The 17,227-nt window shown below is 52.1% G+C and overlaps 1 protein-coding gene across 2 annotated transcripts in view; it reads left to right on the top strand.

Annotated features, from left to right (window-relative positions):
• The first annotated feature begins 585 nt into the window (after window positions 1–585).
• Window positions 586–17,227, top strand: part of LOC135880348 (class I histocompatibility antigen, F10 alpha chain-like) — a 70,237-nt gene continuing 53,595 nt past the window's right edge. The window contains exons 1-2 of one of the 2 annotated variants that reach the window (XM_065406615.1): window positions 586–603; window positions 11,286–11,549. In XM_065406615.1, the coding sequence (XP_065262687.1) occupies window positions 11,402–11,549 (148 nt within the window). In that variant the 5' untranslated portion in view covers window positions 586–603; window positions 11,286–11,401. Of the gene's footprint in view, window positions 604–688; window positions 784–11,285; window positions 11,550–17,227 lie in introns of those variants that run through there. The other variant, XM_065406614.1, reaches the window with a different exon arrangement.

Genomic DNA, 17,227 nt, shown 5'->3' with positions numbered 1-17,227 from the left:
GAGCTCCCCGCCTCAGGTGCCAAAATGTTGTGGGCCGACCCTGCCAGGGATTATTGTGGTATCACTCACCACAAAGGGAGAGTGGCGGGAAGGGCTAAGTTCATAAAGTGCTGAAGTCCCTCCTGTCACAGACAAGTTACTGGCAGTCGTGGGAAGGTCTCAGGCCTGGGTGCTGCGGGAGGTCAGAGTAGATGAGCTGACGGTGCCGGGGGTGTACAGGGAGCAATGTGTGTAGTGAGGGGGCTGAGAGCCACTGACCCGAACTGTAACCCCTGTGTGTGATGGGAACCACTTCAGCCCCTGGGAGCGGTGGCTGGCCTTGGGACCCCCTCTCACAGAGACACCTGCAGAGCAGGGCCCAGCTATGGGCAGAGCATCACTGGGCTGGGCCTTAACTGCTGCTCTGGCCATTGCAGCCCCGGGGCCAAGTTCCCCGCGGCGCCAAACGCCCCCCCCCCCCCCGCTCCGACTTTCACTTTCCCCTTCGCCGCAGCCTGCCCAGACGGGTTCTGCCCAGCGACCGGGGATGAAGATGGGTCTGTGCGTCGCTATTGGCGGGATGTTCTCCTCTCAGCCAATCCCCGCAGCGCAGAGGTTCGCACGGTGAGTAGCGGGGACTCGGGAGCTGGCTTCGCGCAGCGAAGTTCCCGGGGCCGGGCCGGGCTGTGACCGGCCGAGAGCGGGTCCATGGGCCGAGTCCTGCCGCGCTGAGGGGGGCGGCGATGGCTCTGGCGCTGCGCCTGCTGCTGCTGGGGGCTGTAGCCCTGCAGGGGGGCAACTCCCGTGAGTATCGGGGTGAAACACCCCGGGGGAAGAGTTGGGTGTCGGGAGAGTAGCCGGGCTGGGGGGTACAGGGAGGGGGGAGCTGGGTGTCGGGGGGCAACCGGGCTGGGGGGTGCGGGGAGGGGGGAGCTGGGTGTCGGGGGGAGCCGGGCCGGGGGATTCAGGGAGGGGGGGAGCTGGGTGTTGGGGGGGGCCTTCACAGCCTAACCCCACCTGCAGGGCCGGCTCCTGGGTTTTTGCCGCCCCAAGCGGCAAAAAAAAACCCCAAAACAAAAAAACAAACGCGATCGCCATCTGCGGCCGCAATTCGGCGGGAGGTCCTTCGCTCCCAGCGAGAGTGAGGGGTCGTCCGCCGAATTGCCGCCGAATAGCTGGATGTGCCGCCCCTCTCCAGAGTGGCCGCCCCAAGCACCTGGTTGGCAAGCTGGTGCCTGGAGCTGGCCCTGCCCACCTGACCTGTCATCTCTCATTTGCTACCAAAATGTCGACTCCCACCGCAGATCTGCACAGGATCCCGGCCTCTGTCACCCACCCCTCAAGTTCTCCAACTGACCATAGAGTCTTTCACGAAAAACAGGGCCAACAGGACGGGGATTTCTAGTGGGAAGAGCAAGCCAATTTAAAAAAGTAAAGCTACCTGCCCTGCTATCGTCATCATCGTTATTTAGTATTGGTTTATGGCAGCACCCAGGTTCCTCAGTCCTGGTCCGGGACCCCACTGTGCCAGGTGCTGGAGAGATACAAAACAAAATACGGTCCCATCGGAGTATAAGACAGTAGACAACAGATGGATGTAGACAGATGGGGGATTATAAGGAGACAGCACTGGCCAATGTGACAGGCTGTGGTCTCAGAGCACCAATGACCTACGTTTTTAGGCACCCTGGCAAAGGAGGACATTGAGGAGGGTTTTGGAGGATGGGGTAGTTTTGCAGACATTTACCAGGAGCTCCTCCCAGGCAGGAGGGGCAACATGGGACAAAAAGGGGCTCTTCTGAAAATGTAAAAAGTGGGTGATGGAGGCTGGAATCGTGTGCAGATCGGAGGAGGGAGTCGACATTTTGGTAGCAAATGAGAGATGACAGGTCGTGGGGTTAGGCTGTGAAGGGCCTCACAGCTGAAATCAGGCAGTTTATATTTGATGCAGTGGAGAAGGAGGAGCCAGTGGAGGGAGGCAAAGAGAGAGGTGACGTGGTCAGATCAATGGGCTAGGAAATGATCTTTTCAGCATCTTCCAAATGGATCTAAGCGGGATGAGCCTGCATTTGTCAAGGCCAGAGAAAAGGATGTTGCAGCAGTCGAGACACGAGATGCTGAGAGCCTGGAGCAGAGTTTTGCTGTGGGGCTGGACAGGAAAGGCCACATCTTAGAGAGGTTCTGCAGAAAGAGTCAGCAAGATTTAGACATAACCTGGATGTGAGGACCTAGAGAGAGGTCTGAGTCAAAGATGTTGCCCAGGTTACGGAGCTGAGTGGCAGGCAGGATGGTGGCGTTATCCACAGTGACTGACAAAGGAGGTAGTAAGGAGGTCTTGGGGGGGGAAGATTGGGAACTCTGTTTTAACCACATCGAGCTTGAGCTGATGACGAGACAGCCACAAGAAGGCCTGTCGCTCTGATGTCAAGATTGTAGTTTGGGCAAAAAGAGACAAGTCTGGAGTGGATAGGTAGATCTGTGAGTCATCAGCACAGAGATGGTAGTTGAATTTGTGTTTGCAGATGACTTTGCCCAGAGATAAGGTGTAGCGGGAGAAGAGAAGGGGACCAAGGACAGAACCCCACAGAGGGCTGGAGGCGGGATGAGGAAGATCCTCTGATGAACATGGTGAAGGAGTGATTAGAGAGGTCAGAGGAGACAGAGTTAAGGAAGCCAAGGAGGACAAGATTTTAAGAAGTGTGGTAAATGGTGTCAGAGGTGGCTGGTAAATCAAGGAGGGTGAGGATGGAGCGCTGAGTCTAAGGCCTGGTCTACACTAACCCCCAACTTCGAACTAAGGTACGCAACTTCAGCTACGTGAATAACGTAGCTGAAGTCGACATACCTTAGTTCGAACTTACCGCGGTTCAGACGCGGTCCACACGCGGCAGGCAGGCTCCCCGTTGTCTCCGCGGTACTCCTCTCACCGAGCTGGAGTACCGCAGTCGATGGCGAGCGCTTCCGGGATCGATTTATCGCGTCCAGACCAGACGCGATAAATCGAACCCGGAACTTCGATTCCCAGCCGCCGAACTAGCGGCTGGGTGTAGACAAGGCCTGAGTGTTAGCTAGGAAGAGTCATTACAGACTTTGGCAGGAGCAATTTCTGTGGAGCGCAAGGTGTGGAAGCCGAGGTAGGTAGGATCTAGGATGGAACCGGAGGACAGGAACTCCAGACAGTGATTCCAGAGGCACATTCAATGAGCTGAGAGATGAAAGGGAGAAGGGGCGGTAGCTGGGGAGGCAAATGGAGTCAAAAGTCTTTCTGATGGAAGACACTAAAGTGTGTTTGTGTTGTGAGGGAAAAGAGCCTGAGGAGAGTGAGAGGTTAAAGAGAAGAGTAAGGGAGGGAGGAGAGTGGGTGTGAGGGAGATCAGGAGATGGGATGCAGTCAGTGGGGTGAGTGGAGGGCATAGGAGGAGAGCAGATGAGAAATGTTGGCATCTGTGAAGGAGAGGGAGGTGGGAATTGAAGGAGGGAAGGGAAGGGGAGAGGAGAGGGAAGGTTATGTTTCATTGTCACAAATCCACATGACCGACTGGGGCAGTCACACAGCTTTAACCCCCTTAGGGACACACTCTCTCATTGGAGTAAGCCGCTTGGCTTCACCGCCTCCTGGGACAAAACTTACGAGCCTTCAGCACCCCGCTTCCTGCCATGAGCTCCCCTCAGTGACTCCACCTGAACCAGACACCTGGGGAAGACCTGCACCCCCAAAGGGAACAATGTGCTCCTGACTTCCAGACCCTGGGGTGACTCTCAGCCAGCGCTGTACAAACAGGAGGGTTTACTGGGTGTCTGGAACACAGCATAGAAAATCTTTAGTTAACATAGAGAATGGAAAGTTACAGTAAAGACCTGGTTTCAGAGTAGCAGCCGTGTTAGTCTGTATCCACAAAAAGAACAGGAGTACTTGTGGCACCTTAGAGACTAACACATTTATTAGAGCATAAACTTTTGTGGGCTACAGCCCACTTCATCGGATGCATGTAGTGGAAAATACAGTAGGAAGATCTATCTATCTATCTATCTATCTATCTATCTATCTATCTATCTATCTATCTATCTATCTATCTATCTATCTATCTATCTATCTATCTAAATAGATAGATAGATAGACACACACACACACAGAACATGAAACAATGGGTGTTACTATACACAGTATAAAGAGAGTGATCAGTTAAGTTGAGCTTTTATCAGCAGGAGAGAAAAAAAGCTGTTCATTGTGGTAATGAAAATGGCCCATTTCCAGCAATTGACAAGGAGATATGAGGAACTGTAGTGTGTGTGTGTGGGGGGGGAATAAGCATGGGCAAATAGTTTTACTTTGTGTAATGGCCCATCCACTCTCAGTCTTTGTTCAAGGCTAATTTAATGGTGTCCAATTTGCAAATTAATTCCAATTCAGTAGTCTCTCATTGAAGTCTGGTTTTGAAGTTTTTGTTGTTGTAATATTGCGACTTTTAGGTCTGTAATCGAGTGGCCAGGGAGATTGAAGTGTTCTCCAACTGGTTTTTGAATGTTATAATTCTTGACGTCTGATTTGTGTCCATTTATTCTTTTACGTAGAGACTGTCCGGTTTGTCCATTGTACATGGCAGAGGGCATTGCTGGCACATGATGGCATATATCACATTGGTAGATGTGCAGGTGAACGAGCCCCTGATGGTATGGCTGATGTGATTAGGTCCTATGATGGTGTCCCTTGAATAGATATGTGGACAGAGTTGGCATCGGGCTTTGTTGGAAGGATAGGTTCCTGGGTTAGTGTTTTTGTTGTGTGGTTGCTGGTGAGTATTTACTTCAGGTTGGGGGGCTGTCTCTAAGCAAGGACTGGCCTGTCTCCCAAGGTCTGTGAGAGTGATGGATCGTCCTTCAGGAAAGGTTGTAGATCCTTGATGATGCGCTGGAGAGGTTTTAGTTGGGGGCTGAAGGTGATGGCTAGTGGCGTTCTGTTACTTTCTTTGTTGGGCCTCTCCTGTAGTAGGTGACTTCTGGGTACTCGTCTGGCTCTGTCGATCTGTTTTTTCACTTCAGCAGGTGGGTATTGTAGTTGTAAGAACGCTTGATAGAGATCTTGTAGGTGTTTGTCTCTGTCTGAGAGGTTGGAGCAAATGTGATTGTATCGTAGAGCTTGGCTGTAGACAATGGATCGAGTGGTGTGGTCTGGATGAAAGCTGGAGGCATGTAGGTAAGTATAGCGGTCAGTAGGTTTCCAGTATAGGGTGGTGTTTATGAGGCCATCGTTTATTAGTACTGTAGTGTCCAGGAAGTGGATCTCTTGTATGGACTGGTCCAGACTGAGGTTGATGGTGGGATGGAAATTGTTGAAATCATGGTGGAATTCCTCAAGGGCTTCTTTTCCATGGGTCCAGATGATGAAGATGTCATCAATGTAGTGCGAGTAGAGTAGGAGCGTTCGGGGACAAGAGCTGAGGAAGCGTTGTTCTAAGTCAGCCATAAAAACGTTGGCATACTGTGGGGCCATGCGGGTGCCACTGACTTGAAGGTGCACATTGTCCCCAAATGTGAAATAGTTGTGGGTGAGGACAAAGTCACAAAGTTCAGCCACCAGGTTTGCTGTGACATTATCAGGGACACTGTTCCTGATGGCTTGTAGTCCATCTTTGTGTGGAATATTGGTGTAAAGCGCTTCTACATCCATAGTGGCCTGGATGGTGTTTTCAGGAAGATCACTAATGGATTGTAGTTTCCTCAGGAAGTCAGTGGTGTCTCGAAGATAGCTAGGAGTGCTGGTAGCATAGGACCTGAGGAGGGAGTCTACATAGACAGACAATCCTGCTGTCAGGGTGCCAATGCCTCTCTCAGGAGATGATGGGGCATCCAGGATTTCCAGGTTAATGGATCTTGGGTAGGAGATAGAATACCCCTGGTTGGGGTTCTAGGGGTGTATCTGTGCGGATTTGCTCATGTGCTTTTTCAGGCAGTTTCTTGAGTAGATGGTGTAGTTTCTTTAGGTAACCCTCAGTGGCATCAGAGGGTAACGGCTTGTAGAATGTGGTGTTGGAGAGCTGCCTAGCAGCTTCTTGTTCATATTCCAACCTATTCATGATGACAACAGCACCTCCTTTGTCAGCCTTTTTGATTATGATGTCAGAGTTGTTTCTGAGGCCAGGTCTTAGTAAAGACCTGGGTCAGTCCAGAACCCAGAGCTCTCTCTCTAGTCCCAGTCCAGATGCTTCTTCTCCTTCCAAAAGCCCACTCCTTCCAAGGGCCCCCACCGTCCCCATCCTTTGTTCTTGTTCCTGGCAAACATTGTCTCCTGGCCTCCTCAGCCCTTTGTTTTCCAGCTGGTCACAACCGGGCTTCTTGCAGAGGATGGGTCTCATTAGTTGCTAGGTTCCAAATGTCTGGGCACTCCCCATAGGCATGGGGCCCAGACAGCCAGGCGTCAGTCACACCTGGATCTCTGTAGAGTAAAAAACCTTTCCCCCCACCTCTTTAACCATGCAGCTCATAGGGGAAACTGAGGCACACACATTACAAATCATGGGGAGAGGTGATTGGTGGGTGATGCTGAGAAAGACCCGGTGATGGTCAGAGCAGGGGAGTCAGCACTGGAGAGCTCAGAGAGCAGGGCTTGGTGAACCCAAGTCAAGTTCATGGCCCTTTTGGAGAGTGGGGGAGCTGACCCAGGGCAGCTGGGTGAATGCAGAGGGGAGGGTGAGGAGATGGGAGCAGAGGGTCGGATGGGCCATCGACTTGGAAGCTGAAGTTACTGAGGACGAGTGTGGGAAGCTGAGGAAAGGAAGGGAGAGCCGGGGTTGGGGTCAGAGAGGGTGACTGAGGGGAGGAGCGGGGTGGATGGTAGACGACAGCAGTGTGGAGAGAAGTTAGGTGCAGGGCCGTGCAAAAGAAGAGATGGAGTGAGGAGGGGAGAGGAGGGGCTGGAAGCAGCAGGCGAGTGGGGAGCAGAGGTCGCTACAGGGACAGTGTCAGAGGGAGGGAGCCAGGTCTCTGAGAGGCAGGAGCGGGATCAGACTGTGATCTATGATGTCCCTGTTGCTCCCGTCACTGCAGTGTCCAAGGGCTGGAGTTGTAAAGGGGCTAAGGTGCCAGATCCAAGAATCAGCCTCCCTGGGGTTCAGAGTCCCCCCTCCCCACCCCACCCCCCCGGCTGCTGCTGAGCTCTGTAGGTGCCTGAACTCACTTGGCACCTTTGTTTGTGCAGTAATAGTTCCCTCGGGATCTGTGTTCCTGCCTCTGGGCCTGTGCCCGGACGCCTGAGCCCCAGAGCGATGCATGGACCGAGGGACGACAGGTGTCCTCCACCTAACTTGTCTGGGGGCCCGATGCAGTGGGTGTGCTCAGGCCGCTTGCTGGATCGGACCCGCACACGAGCTCACACAACAGTGTGGGAGGAGCCTAGTGGTTTGGGCATCACCTGTGGTGTGGGAGACTCCTGGTTCCAGGCCCCCTCTGCCTGCCGGGGAGACAGGATTTGAGCAAGGCTCTGCCATCTCACAGGGTGCCCTAGTCCCTGAGCTGTGGGGCACTCTGCTGTGGGGCCCCCTCCATTGCTCCTGTGGGAGCCATTCCTCTGGGGAGAACTAGAACTGGGCCAGAGAGCAGGGGTGTGAGAATGGTTCTGTAGCCGGGTGGTTGGCGCCTTCACCCGGGAGGTGGGAGACCCCGGTCCGGTCCCTCTGCTCCACTGACTCTTCAATTAATTAGCCAGGGATGAGCAGCATCAGCAGCCCTGCTCGCCGGATCAGGCCGTCTGATTGTGACAGAAGGGGAGTGAAATGGACAGTGGCTGGTGCCGGCAGGAGGGACGCAGGGCGTTCGGCAGCCAGAGGAGCTGAGGGGAAGAAAAGGGGAGAGCTCAGTCCCCGTTAAATCCGTCTGTTCTTCAGCTCATACATAAGCCAGGGCAGGGCTGTGCCTGTTGTGTGCGTCCAGCGCCCAGCACGGGGGGTCTGGTCTGTAACTGACCATTAGGAACTAGGGAACAAGGCCCCGATCCTGCAAACGCTGTGTGTCACGTTACTGAGGTGAGGGAAGGCTCCAGGGGGCTGTGAGTGAGTGAGGGTCCACGCTGAGAGTTTGCAGGATCTGAGACTAAATAACCCCTGAAAGACTGAGGAACTAATGGGACCAAATAAGTCACCAGCCTGCATCAGCCTGACCCCCCCCCCCGACCCCCAGACGTGTGTAACTCCCCTGAGCTGGGTCTGATGTCAGTGGGACGCTCACATGAGTGAAGGGATCAGGGGTTCAGTCTCTGCAGCATCAGGCTGTTTGGGAGCTGTCGTCCTTCCCCATCCCCTTTGGCCCTGATCCTGCCTGTGGATCTGTGGGGATGGGGGATCAGCCTGTGAACTCTGTGGGGCAGGGCCTGTGCAGTGACTGGCACAACAGGGGGCCCGATCCCTACAGGGGACCTGGGGTGCAGCCACAGCATGAATAAGTCAAGTCCATGTTGTTGCTACAATTTACAAATTTGAGGTCTAATCCTCTGAAACGATGAGTACACTTAGAGGTGCTTAAAGCCCTTGACTCCCCATTGAATGCAATCCTTGCAGAATCAGATGCAGTATACCCACCAGGACATGGATTTTCTCAGTAAGATAAACCCTGATATCTATCCTGGGGCAAATCTTGAATGTTCATGTATTTTCCCAATATAAAAGAGAAGCAGGAGGAACTCTGCTGACCCAAAACATTCACAAGACCTTGGAGTCATAGAGTTGTGAGATTAGATTATGGTAGGATGTGTCTCCATTAGGAAAGGGATAGATAATAAGACAGAAAATATCATAAGCCATCAATTTGTGAACACCTAGAAGATAATGAGGTGATAAGTAACAGTCAACATAGATCACGTCAAAACAATCTAATAGCTTTTTTTGACAGGGTAACAAGCCTTGTGGATAGGGGGCAGGCAATAGACATGGTATATCTTGACTTCAGTAAGGCTTTTGATACTGTTTCACATGACCTTCTCATAAACAAACTAGGGAAATACAACCTAGAGGGAGCTACAATGAGGTGGGCGCATAACTGATTGGAAAACCAGAGGGGAGTTATCAATGGTTCACAGTGAAGCTGGAAGGGCATAACAAGTGGGGTCCTGCAGGGATCAGTTCTGAGTCCGGTTCTGTTCAATATCTTCATCAATGATTTAAATAATGGCATGGAGAATAGACTTATAGAGTTTGAGGATGACAGCAAGCTAGGAGGGGTTGCAAGTGCTTTGGAGGATAGGATTAAAATACAAAATTATCTGGACAAACTAGAGAAATGGTCTGAAGTATATATGATGAAATTCAATAAGGACAAATGCAAAGTATTCCACTTAGGAAGGAACAATGAGCTGCACACATACAAAATGGGAAATGACTGCCTAGCAAAAAACCCTAATCTTCTATGATTCTATGATCTTGCAAAACTGGGTGACTGGGCAACAAAATGGCAGGTGAAATTCAGTGTGGATAAATGCAAAGTAACGCACATTGGAAAACATAATCCCAAATATACATATAAAGTGATGGGGTCTAAATTAGCTGTTACCACTCAAGAGAGATCTTGGAGTCATTGTGGATAGTTCTCTGAAAACATGCACTCAATGTGCAGTTTCAGAGCGGTAGCCGTGTTAGTTTGTTTCAGCAAAAACAACGAGGAGTCCTGTGGCACCTTAAAGACTAACAAATTTATTTGGTCCTAAGCTTTCGTGGGCTGGAACCCACTTGGTCAGATGCAGACACGAAAGCTTACGCTCAAATAAATGTGTTAGTCTTTAAGTTGCCACAGAACTCCTAGTTTTTTCAATGTGAAGTGGAAATCAAACAAGCTAACAGAATGTTGGGAATCATTAGGACAGGGATTGATAATAAGACAGAAAATATCATATTGCCTCTGTATAAGTCCATGGTGCGCCCACCTCTTGAATACTGTATGCAGATGTAGTCATCCCATCTGAAAAAAGATATATTGGAATTGGAAGAGGTACAGAAAAGGGCAACAAAAATAATTAGGGGTATGGAATGGCTGCTACATGAGGAGAGATTAATAAGATTGGAACTTTTCAGCTTGGAAAAGAGACGACTAAGGGGGTTATGATGAAAGTCTATAAAACCAAGACTAAGGCTATGTTTTTTTCACAGAGGTTGCGAAAGTCACGGAATCTGTGACTTCCAGCAAACTCCATGACTTCAGCCCGTGGCAGCCGGAAGCTGTGGGGTCCCCCTGCCACCTGTAGCATGGATATTTTTAGTATAAGTCACGGATAGGTCACAGGCTTCCGTGAGTTTTTCTCTGTTGCCCGTGACCTGTCCAGGACTTTTACTAAAAATATCCATGACAAAACCATATTCTTCATCATGACTGGTATGGAGAAAGTGAATACCGAAGTGTTATTTACCCCTTCACGTAACACAAGAACTAGGGGTCACCCAAGGAAATTAATAGGCAGCAGGTTTAAAACAAACAGAAGTATTTCTGCACACAATACACAGTCAACCTGTGGAACTCCTTGCCAGAGGATGTGGTGAAGGTCAAGACTATAACATGATTCAAAAAAGAACTAGCTAAGTTCATGGAGGATAGGTTCATCAGTGGCTATTAGTCACGATGGTTCAGGGATGGTGTCCCTAGCCTCTGTTTGCCAGAAGCTGGGAATGGGTGACAGGGGATGGATCCTTTGATGATTCCCTGTTCTGTTCATTCCCTCTGGGTCACCTGGCATTGGCCACTGTCGGAAAACAGGAGACTGGGCTAGATGGACCTTTGGTCTGACCCAGTGTGGCCGTTCTTATGTTCTGAATAAACTATAGTAAATTGTGTGCACAGCCAGTTTCCTGGCTCCCACCTGCAGCTTGGACACGTCCCCCTGCCCACCTTGCCTTCCCCAGCTCCAGCTCCTGCATCTCCTATCCCCCAGTCCTCCTGCCCCACCCTCTCCCATAACACCCCCTTCCTTTTCCCCACAGCACACTCCAGCCCTGCCCCTCCTCCTGGGCCCCCTTTCCTTCCTCACACTCCCCTGTACCCCAATACACTCTCCCCATATGCTCCCTTACTCCTCACACATGCTCCAGCCCCCCTGTACCTCCCCTCCCCTTTCCCTCCTCACTCCCCCTCCAGCCCTTCCTCCCGTTCTCCTTCTACCCCACCATCTTTTACTCTCTGGTCAGGCCGTTCTGTGAGCCCTTTCCCAGGTCTCTCTCCCACAGGAGTGCTCCTGAGGGCTGGCGCCGCCTCTCGTGTATTGCCAGGGGCTCCCTGGCAGGGTCTGGTTGGGTCTGACTCCCCCTCCCCCAATCTCTCCCCCCCCCCCCCAGGCCTGCACTCCAGGCGCATATTGGACACGGTGGTGTCGGAGCCCGGCCCGGGGCTGCCCTGGTTCAGACGTGTTGTGTACATTGATGATCAGGTCAACTACATCTACACCAGCGAGATGCAGAGGGCAGAGCCCCGCCCAATGTGGATGGCGCAGAACGAGGATCCGGAGTTCTGGCACGTGAGGACCTGGCGTGCACGGCGCTTCCAGAAATGGTACAACGCGAGTCTGAACGCTCTGGGTCAGCTCTACAACCAGAGCGAGGGTGAGTGAAGGACACAACCCGACCTAGGGATGCAGGGAGATGGGGGGAGGATGTGGTTGATGTAAACAGGGTGAAGGGACACAGGGATGCGTGTTGGAGATGGGGGGAGGGGAAAGCCCTCAGGAGCATTTTCTCGCTGGAGTCAGTGTGAACGTGGGGGGGGAAGGGCTGCAGGATGGAGGGTCCATGCAAAAGTCATTTTTTGACACCCTCCAAAGTGGGACTCTCATACTGCCCCTCCCCAAACACCCCAGATTTCTGCTACGACTCCCACTTGCAGCTGCCTCTGCTGCCCTTTGGGGGACCCCTCCACCCCTCATACTTCCCTCAGAGATGTGAAAGCCAGAAGTTCCCATCAGACCCGGCTAGTCTGGCCTCCTGGTGACCCAGGCCAGAGAATCATACCCAGCGATTCCTGCATGGAAGGGTTTGTTCCTCCTGGCTATGACAGTGACTCTGTCAGACCCTGTAGCTAGAATAGGGCTCTGAGATGTCTTGTCTCAGTTCCCAGACACTGAGTGATGGGGAATCCCAATATCGACAGCCCCAAGTGTTCAGACATCATGAGTCAGGCCCCCAAAATCCTGAGTTTGGCTTAAATATCGTGAGTATTTTGGGAATAATATTGAAGCTTATTTGCCCTCTGGTTTGAACCTTTAGGGGAAACATTTCCAGGGTTTTCCCTGCTCCTAGAAGGACTAGAAGTTACTGCTGTAAAAAAAGAGAGCTGAGACTCTCCTCTAAGCCCATGAGTCCAGGAACTGGCGATTTAATAACCAACCCCCCCCCCCCGCTATCATGAGATGCACAGTAAAGTCACAAAAGTGGGCAGTGCAGCATTCATCCCAGCCCTGGGGAGAAGCTGCTCACCGGTGAGCCTCCTTCATTGTCCGTTTTGTCTTATTTCCAGAGTGAGTTGATCGAAGGTCAGATTCCTCTTCACTCCTCAGGAGGAGGGTCTGACATCGACTTGGGCTGGAGAGTTAGTTAAATAATCAGCCCCTGCAACGTGCAGAGGCTCCCGGGCTTCCTTACTCCTGGCAGCACAAACCCCAGCACGTGTCCCCCGGTTGGAGTCCCCCGGGGTCAGGCAGGTTCCTCTGCACGCTATCAATAGATGTGTACAGAGCCGTTCTTCCTGCTCAGTCCCTGGCCAGGCCCCCGATTGGGCTGTCTCACTTAGCTCGGTGATGATCCATAAGCGTTCAGTGCCTGGCACTGCTGAACTGTCCCTGGCCGGTGAGGGGGACTCTGATGTAATTGCTCTGCCCTTCCTGACAGGAGACTGTCAAGTGAAAATCCCTGATTTCCCCCATGTCAGTGGTACTGGCCTGTCGCATTGGTCCTCACCCAGGAGTGTTCCCAGCCCTTCCTGGTACCCCTCCCCCAATCCCTCCTGGCTCCCAGCACTGAGACAGCAGCAATGAGAACTAATTTCTGTCCTACCCTGGGTTCCTGGCGGCCCTGCCCCAGGACTAAGCGACAGGGCAGAGGGTGCCAAGTGTCTGCCCCCCAGCCCGCCCCCTCTGTATCTAGTTTAACCCTCTCCTGACTAGTCTCGCCCATTGGTCCCCTGCTGCTGAGCCTGTCCAACCTGACCTGCTCACACAGACACCGGCCTCCCCAGTGCTGAGAGAGGGGCTCCGCTTGCCTGCCCCTAAGCCTGTGCTGGGGAGCTGCTGTTCTGTCCCCACCACCCTCTCCCCAAACCACTGTCCCTCCTGCCCTCCTCCCCCCATTTACCCCCCCCCTGCAGTCCTAGGGCTGCCAGCTCGCCAGAGACTGTCCTGAGTCCTGCATCTTGGCCACCAACAGTGTTCCCCTCTCTAGCTGTGTCTGCCCCCAACACGCACATGGGGGAATTCGGGGTGTGGTCCCTGTGAGACCCCATCGGTGCCCCCACCCTGCTCATCCCTGTGGAGTGCAGAACGGAGGAGAAGAGGGGTGGGTGGGGAGGCCTGACCCAGCCCACTCTTCTTGGGCGGCTGGCTTGGGATCTCTGCGTGTTCTGTGACCAGCCGCCCCGCACCTCTCCAGATTCTCAGTGGTTCTCTCGTTACTCCATCCCTTTTCCCCTTGGTTGTTTTCTCACTTTTTGATTTTAGTTGATTGGTATAAATAGTTAGTTGGACTCTCGTAGCGAAGTTTCTTCTGCTCCTGAAACTGGGCATGCCCAGTCCCTGGAAAAATCATGGAGCAGGTCCTCACGGAATCAATTCTGAAGCAGTTAGAGGAGAGGAAAGTGATCAGGAACAGTCAGCATGGATTTACCAAGGGCAAGTCATGCCTGACTAACCTAATTGCCTTCTACGAGGAGATAACTGGGTCTGTGGATGAGGGGAAAGCAGTGGATGTGTTATTCCTTGACTTTAGCAAAGCTTTTGATACGGTCTCCCACAGTATTCTTGCCAGCAAGTTAAAGAAGTATGGGCTGGATGAATGGACTATAAGGTAGATAGAAAGCTGGCTAGATTGTCGGGCTCAACGGGTAGTGATCAATGGCTCCATGTCTAGTTGGCAGCCGGTTTCAAGCGGAGTGCCCCCAAGGGTCGGTCCTGGGGCCGGTTTTGTTCAATATCTTCATTAATGTACTGGAGGATGGCGTGGATTGCACACTCAGCAAGTTTGCAGATGACACTAAACTGGGAGGAGTGGTAGATACGCTGGAGGGTAGGGATAGGATACAGAGGGACCTAGACAAATTAGAGGATTGGGCCAAAAGAAACCTGATGAGGTTCAACAAGGACAAGTGCAGAGTCCTGCACTTAGGACGGAAGAATCCCATTCACTGTTACAGACTAGGGACCAAGTGGCTAGGCAGCAGTTCTGCAGAAAAGGACCTAGGGGTTACAGTGGACGAGAAGCTGGATATGAGTCAACAGTGTGCCCTTGTTGCCAAGAAGGCTAACGGCATTTTGGGCTGTATAAGTAGGGGCATTGCCAGCAGATTGAGGGATGTGATCGTTCCCCTCTATTCGACATTGGTGAGGCCTCACCTGGAGTACTGTGTCCAGTTTTGGGCCCCACACTACAAGAAGGATGTGGAAAAATTGGAAAGAGTCCAGTGGAGGGCAACAAAAATAATTGGGGGCTAGAGCGCATGACTTATGAGGAGAGGCTGAGGGAACTGGGATTGTTTAGTCTGCAGAAGAGAAGAATGAGGGGGGATTTGATAGCTGCTTTCAACTACCTGAGGGGGGGTTCCAAAGAGGATGGATCTAGACTGTTCTCAGTGGTAGCAGATGACAGAACAAGGAGCAACGGTCTCAAGTTGCAGTGGGGGAGGTTTAGATTGGATATTAGGAAAAACTTTTTCACTAGGAGGGTGGTGAAGCCCTGGAATGGGTTACCTAGGGAGGTGGTGGAATCTCCTTCCTTAGAGGTTTTTAAGGTCAGGCTTGACAAAGCCCTGGCTGGGATGATTTAGTTGGGATTAGGTCCTGCTTTGAGCAGGGGGTTGGAGTAGATGACCTCCTGAGGCCCCTTCCAACCCTGATATTCTATGCCTCGGTCTCCAGGCTTCAAACCCAGAGCCTCCTGCGGCAAGCCCTTGCCTTTGAGCGACCTGCACTGGAGCTGTCTGGAGTGCTTGGGTGAGACTCCTATTGCGGATCTCTGTCAGCTCTGCCACCAGTTCTGTCCACATATGAAAAAGGACAGGGAGGCCAGGCTGAAGTCCCTCCTGATGGAAGTGGCGCTCAGACCTTCTTCAGAGCCGAGCCAGTCAAACTTGGCACTGTGTACCTCAGTGTTGGTATGAAGAGCTGTTGCAGAGAGAGTCCATATGGGACTCTCGGCACCGTTCCCCATCACCAGTGACAAGAAAGAAACATAAGAAGCAGCTGTCTGAGAGGTTCCCCATCTCTAAGAATGGACAATCGGGGAGTGTGACCTGTATCTGGCCACTCCTCTGCCCCTGCTCCGCCGGCGATACCGTCGACTCCACCCTGTTCACAGGCTCTGTTGAGTTCAGCACCTGACCAGCTGCTGGCACCTGAGGGGCAGTGATGCACCAGCAGGGACTTGTTGGCATGTTTGCTACCACCATTGCCGGCAGTACAACAATTGGTGCCAGCAGTGTAGGGAACAGAAGGGAGCATGTTGCCCTGAGCTCCTGTTTGGTACCAGGCCCCTTGCTCTTTACTTATCTCAAAGCAGGCTTCCCCATCTCGGCACCGATCCCTGGATCCTCAGCACCGTCCTTTGGAGCTGACAGGTACCATACCCCCCTTGTCCCCACAAGATGACTCATCATCCAAGTTGGAGTTTGAATCTTGCACCCAGCCGAGGGCCTGGTACCAGTATCCCACCAATCAGCCCTATGCAATGGTGGATCCTTGGCTTGGGGTTCCTCCGATCACCTGGTCCAGTGGGCAATGGCCATGCAGATGTAATCTCTTTTTTGGAACCCCTAGGGTTTTCCTCCGCTGCCTGCCCCCGCATAGATGCCCCTACTCAGTGGTGTCTGAGAGAAGGATTCCTCTGTCACACCGAACAGCAGCTGACCCGGACTACGATATTGATACAGCTACCAACTCTCAGAACCTGGAGCTATGGGATCCGGTTGGTGCAGAAGGAGAGGAGGAAAGTCCCATGCTGGTGCAGGCTGCCTCCTCCTCCCCAGAAGAGGCAGGGATGGGTGTTTCGCTGCCCCAGGACACTTCAAGGCTCACCAGGAGTTATGGAAGAAGGTGGCCTCGAGCTTAGGGCTGAAAGTGGAGGACTTTTTAACTACCTCCAACAGCCTGATCAACATCTGGGCTGCAATGGCCCAGCCCCATTGAAGGTAGCTCTGCCTCTCAATGAGGCCATCATGGGTCCAGTTAAAACCCTGTGGTAGACCCCTTCCTCACTGCCCCCCACATCAAGGAAGGCAGATAGGAAGTACTATGTCTCTGCCCTAAGGTAGGAGTACATATGTTCCCATCCCCCTCCCGGATCCTTGGTGGCCTCAGCAGCCAATGAGAGGGAAGGGCCAGGGTTGTAAGGGGCAACCCCCAAGTAAAAAGACAAAAAAACAAAACCATTTTGGTAGGAAAATGTATTCTACCAGTGGTCTATAGCTCCACAGCTCCAGCCAACAGGCACCTCTGGGCAGATATGACTTTCACTTCATGTTGAAATGTAAAGACTCGCTTCCCCAAGAGTCAAGGCAGGAGATTGTTGCTGTGGTGGATGGGAAGGCAGTGGTCAGGGATTCCCCACAAGCCACCCTTGACACAGTGAATGCGGCGGCTGGGGCTATGGCGTCAGCAGTGTCCATGCAAAGGGGCTCCTGTTGCCTGATTTAGGAAGTTAATAATATTAATTTGGATTGTATGGGTTTTAGACTCACCAGTCTGTAGGATCAGAAGATAAAAGTTCTTGTAATTCTGTGGAGCCTGATTTGGGACAAAGGACCCTTGGGGGTATGACAGGAAGCTCACACACAGACAGATATAGCCTTAAAGACTTTTTATTAAGGTAAATGAAGTAGTAATTAAATGGTAAAATAATCAGAGTTACAAAGTTATAATGGTGGTATTGCTATTCAAAAGATACATATGTCATTATGGTGTTATATGCTACAAAGCTTTGGTTAATATACTCACACCCTTCCTTGATAACCTGGACCAGCCTCGCCTCTGGCGGTTCAGGTTCCTCAATTATTGAATGAGAGGTGCAAAGCTTAGAAGAAG

Source organism: Emys orbicularis, chromosome 6, assembly GCF_028017835.1.
Source record: "Emys orbicularis isolate rEmyOrb1 chromosome 6, rEmyOrb1.hap1, whole genome shotgun sequence".
Classification (NCBI taxonomy): domain Eukaryota; kingdom Metazoa; phylum Chordata; order Testudines; family Emydidae; genus Emys; species Emys orbicularis.
This window is presented reverse-complemented; position numbering and strand designations above follow the sequence as displayed.